This window comes from Silene latifolia, chromosome X, assembly GCF_048544455.1.
Source record: "Silene latifolia isolate original U9 population chromosome X, ASM4854445v1, whole genome shotgun sequence".
In the NCBI taxonomy this organism is placed as follows: domain Eukaryota; kingdom Viridiplantae; phylum Streptophyta; class Magnoliopsida; order Caryophyllales; family Caryophyllaceae; genus Silene; species Silene latifolia.
This window is the reverse complement of record NC_133537.1, coordinates 24,291,772-24,296,566: the sequence shown is the minus strand read 5'-3', so window position 1 is coordinate 24,296,566 and position 4,795 is coordinate 24,291,772. Positions and strand designations below refer to the sequence as shown.

At 38.5% G+C, this 4,795-nt stretch overlaps 1 protein-coding gene across 1 annotated transcript; it reads right to left on the bottom strand.

Annotated features, from left to right (window-relative positions):
* Window positions 1-424: 424 nt before the first annotated feature.
* LOC141617049 (uncharacterized) lies at window positions 425-1,656 on the bottom strand. The gene is made up of 2 exons (XM_074434218.1): window positions 1,304-1,656; window positions 425-1,259 (listed from the first exon to the last, which is right to left on the bottom strand). Exons 1-2 carry the CDS (start codon window positions 1,654-1,656, stop codon window positions 425-427), a joined length of 1,188 nt encoding a protein of 395 aa, XP_074290319.1.
* Between the last annotated feature and the right edge of the window lie 3,139 nt (window positions 1,657-4,795).

Below are 4,795 nucleotides of genomic sequence, written 5' to 3'. Positions count from 1 at the left end.
ATATAGTTTGGTAAGGTCTTGGCAGATCAAAATGTTCTCCACAATATCTCTATCTTTGATAAAAGCACTTTGAGTAGGACTAATAATGTCAGGAAGGATTTGTCCTAATCTATTGCATAGAACCTTAGCAATGCATTTATAAATCATATTGCAAAGATGCTATAGGCCCGAATTGAGTCACACTTTTAGGCATATCAACTTTAGGTATAAGGGTTAGAGTGGTATTGTTTGTCCGCTGAGGAGCGCCCGAGTTAAAGAAGTCCCGAATCGCAAGCAGAACATCGACACAATCACCCCCAAGCATCCTTAAAAACCGAGAGTTAAACCCATCAAGTCCTGGGGATTTATTGCCGGAATAGAAAAGATCACTCTCCCGACCTCATCCCCAGGACTGGTCTAACAAGGCAAACTGTAATGATGTTCATCAACACAGCCCCTCGTCTAACAAAGAGGGAAATGAACTCGATGAATGACAACTAGTACCCAAAATCTGCTTGTAATAACTCTCAAAAGCATCATTAATTCCCTGAATCTGAGTATGCACAATCCCATTTTGATCTTCAATTTGCATCACCTTGTTAGCTATTCTTCTTTTCTTTATGGCAGAATGGAAGAATGCAGTGTTGTCATCACCCTCCTCTAACCAGGAAACTTTTGCCTTTTGAGCCAGAAAAGAAGTCCTAGCTTCATCCAGAACTTTAAAACCATCAGCAGCTACCTTCTCTGCCTCAATGAGTTGAGGATCTAAAGGCCTAGTTTGAAGTTCAGTCTGAATACTATGGAGAGTCATAAGCATAATCTGAGCATTTTTTTCCACATCATGGAAATTATCCCTATTCAACTGCTTGAGATCAGACTTCATGGCTTTCATTCTATTGACCACTTTGTACATAGGAGTGCCATATATAGGAGCATTCCAATGTTTAGTAATGATACCCAAGAATTCAGGAGATTTAGCCCACATATTAAAATACCTAAAAGGAATGTTTCTTGTCTTATCATTAGATTCCAGCTGAATGAGGCATGGGCAGTGATCATACACCCCTTCAGGAAGGAAATTAGCAAAAGACTCAGGAAATAAATGCAGCCAGGCATCATTAATGAGAGCTCTATCAATCCTACTGTAGACCCTAGAACTTGCCTCTTGTTTGTTTGTCCAGGTGAAAAAAGAGCCTATAGCCTTAATATCCTCAACACCACAAGATTGAACACAATTTTGGAAAGGAGACAATTCAGCACTAGTAATGTGAGCCCCAATCCTTTCATTGGGAAACAAGACATTGTTAAAGTCCCCCCAATCAACCAGGCCCCTGGAGTAACCTTATGATAGTGTTCTAAGGTACTCCAAAGCACCTTCCTCTCAGCAACTTTATTATAACCATAAACAAAAGTAACCCAATATGTCAAATTCCTTCCTCTGTCAGTGATCTTAGTATGGATAGTTTGAGCAGATATATGCTGAATGTCTAGAGTGAGCACTTGGGGATTCCAAAGAACCCATATTCTACCCCCCTTGTGACTTTGATGATTAGTGCACACAGACCAGCTTTCACTAATGAAATTACTAACTTTCTTCCATTTATTGTTTTTCACCCTAGTTTCAATCAGTCCAAATAACTCTAACTTATTTAAATGCAGGAATCTCCTAATATCCATCTGCTTATTGATTTTATTAGGCCCCTCACATTCCAGAAACCTAATCTAACCATTATCACATGTAGTCCTTGATACACTTCCCATCTCCTGATTAGGTGCAACATTGTCCTGCTCCTTCCTTAAAGACATTTTGACAGCTTCAACATAAGAGTGGCTACCAGGAGTAATAACAGGTGGATGAGTATCCTGTCTACTCAGTCTGGATGCAGTCTGAGCAGGAGACTTGCCCCTGTTGGTGCCAATAGTTCCAACCACAATTGGGGTAGTTAAAACAGAGGCAACAAGGACAACTTTCTTCCTCCACACCTGAGTAACTTTCTGAGTAGTAACCTTCTTTCTGCACTGCCCTGTAGCATGCCCTATGCCCCTGCAAGTGTTGCATGTAATAGGAAGCCAATCATACTCCAATCTCACTTTCCTCTCTTTCCCTTCCTCATCCATGAAACTTAATGATTCAGGGAATTTCTGATTAACCTTAACTTCAATCATCAGTCGTGCATACCCCAGAAACATTTTCTTCTCAGTTGCTTCATCCCTTCTAATAACTGTCCCAATTTGACCCCCAAGTTTATGGAGACAGGTTTTACCCCAGAACTTAAGGTCCAGACCCACCAGCTTCACCCAGATAGGCAATTTGTCAAGTTTCTCCTTAACCAGGTCAGTTGTGGGTGTCCATTCTCTAATTATGACAGGTTTGTTATCAAACATAACATACCCTTGCTGTAAGACTCTCTGTTGGATGGCCTTGGTCTTAAACCGTACAAGGAAAATTCCATTAGGCAAGAAAGACACCTGGTTATAATCATCCTCTTTCCACATTCTTTTGATAAAACCATCCAATACGTTCCAAGGAGGGTTAGCTCCAACAACATAACCAAAGATAGATGTAGACCAAAAATTAATCTCATCCTTAACATCATCTAAGGTTAATTTGAGTAAAGGTGACGACTTTTTACGAGAAACTTCAGACCACTCACCAGATGATTCAGTAGGAATAGCATCCGTAGTGACAAAGAGGGCACAAACTTCCTCCCCGTACCTCCTCCTCTTCTGGAATAATCTCCAAATCCTCATCCAGATCATATGGTGCAAGATTCTCTTCAGTAAAATCCAAAACCCTTGCCCTAGATTCCGTTTCCTCTATCTCAGTTTGAATATGATCATATGGTACGTATTAGGAAGTCCTTTTAATGAACACCTAATCCCGCCCGCCTCGATAGCGGCCTCTACTAATGATTAGGGAAGTTATTCATACTTGATATGTTGTCGATTATATGCATGCAATGCAACATCCAACGTTTTAATCCTAGCATGTGAATTAAACTAAGTCGGTGAACAATTAATTAGCTCTCATTAATGTCGAAGTAGGGTTTAGATTAGTTACATGTGAGAACAAGTAAATAAATCATCCATGATAAATAAACACGATAAATAAATAATTACAATAAATGAAATTACAATGAGTTACAATGGGTTAATTGATTTACGTCAAAAATACATTTAAGACGAATAATTTGAGAAAAATAGTAGAAAATAAACTAGGTTAGAAAATAAACAGATTACGAGCGATAATACGAATAATAGTCGATTAATACGTAAACTAAATGAATCAGGTCAAAGCAATAACGGAAGTTCAGAGATAGAACTCAACTCGGAATAAAGCAGTGCGCGAATGCTTTCGTCTCTTGGGAGAGGCGCAGGTGGTCACTGCGTCTGTTTCTCGAGGTGAGTTCGCAGTAGTTTAATCTATGAATTGTTAATGTTAATTGGTAATTTTAATGATTGATCATGGATATTTAACTCGAGTGAAAGTGATTTAACAGGTTATTTACATGTGAACTTGGTCATAAAAATGGTAGAGACGAATTAAAACGGATTAATTACAAATAAATATTGATTACAAATTAATTGAGATTATTTAATGAATTAGACAAACGCGATAAACTAATAGAAACATATACAAAAAGGTCGAATTCCAGAGACTTGATATGAACAAATCGAATCTCTAAAAATACGGGTTTGATTTAATTGACGAAAACCCGCAAATATTGATCATAAGGGATTTAACTCGATAAATATTAGGAATTATGAATTAAAATTGTTATGCGAATGAAATAAGAAGAAAAGACGGGATAAAAGAGATGAATTAACAAAGGACAAAGGAAGAAGATGAAAGGCAGAAACTGCCGCAGCCTCAGGAAGAGGCGCAACAGATGCTGCGACTTTTCGAAGAGGCGCAGCAGTTGCTGCGTTTCTTCTCGACATCTGTGTTCTGCTAATCCGTAAAAATAGGTTAATAAAGTGGTTTTAGAAATCGGTTTTAAGCATATTTTTGATGTAAATCTTACATTAATTAATACAAAAATAAAAGTACAATAACAAAAGTGGGATTTACACCCTCAGACTTACATGTTTGACGAAACGAGATTAACTAAGTTAACGTTTTAGTGATTGCTCGAGTCGAATGTATGAAGAAAGTGCCCTCGTAAGAGGATTTAGATTAAATTGATTGATTGATTGATTGAGGTGGAGTTGGTCAAATTGGTCGGTCATGCAACGTGACTGGTACTCAGAAGGATCCGAGCTTACATGATCGATTTGATCAAGCACATAGATGTTAATAAGCTTAGAGCACGGTCTTAGAATGCAAACGGAGAAGAGAAGGGCGGACATTCGCGTGAGAAATATGAGGAACGTAGGCCCCTATTTATACTAATCACACAGAGGAATTAGGGTTATGGTAAAACTTTGGAAACAAATCTCGAAAAGATTTGAAAATATGCAGAAAAGAGCTGGGGAAGAGGTGCGGCGAATGGCCCGCGATCCTTGAAGAGGCGCAAAGTGTCTTTGCGTCCTTTCCCCGGAGGTTTCCTCCTGCGAAAGAAAGATTTTCCGTGTTTCTTTTAGGGAATTGCGGTAGATCTCGACTTCCATATTCTTTATCATAAAATTTTCGGGATATATTTTACCAAAAGATTAAAGATTGATTTTATGGAATAAATATCTGGAACATTCTAAAACATTCCGACTCGGCATTTTAAAACGGTTATTAGAAAATAAAGCGGTTTTTTACCCGGACCCCAAATGAACTCTAATTACTGTCAAAACGACCGTAACGGCGCGTAGATGACAACCAAGG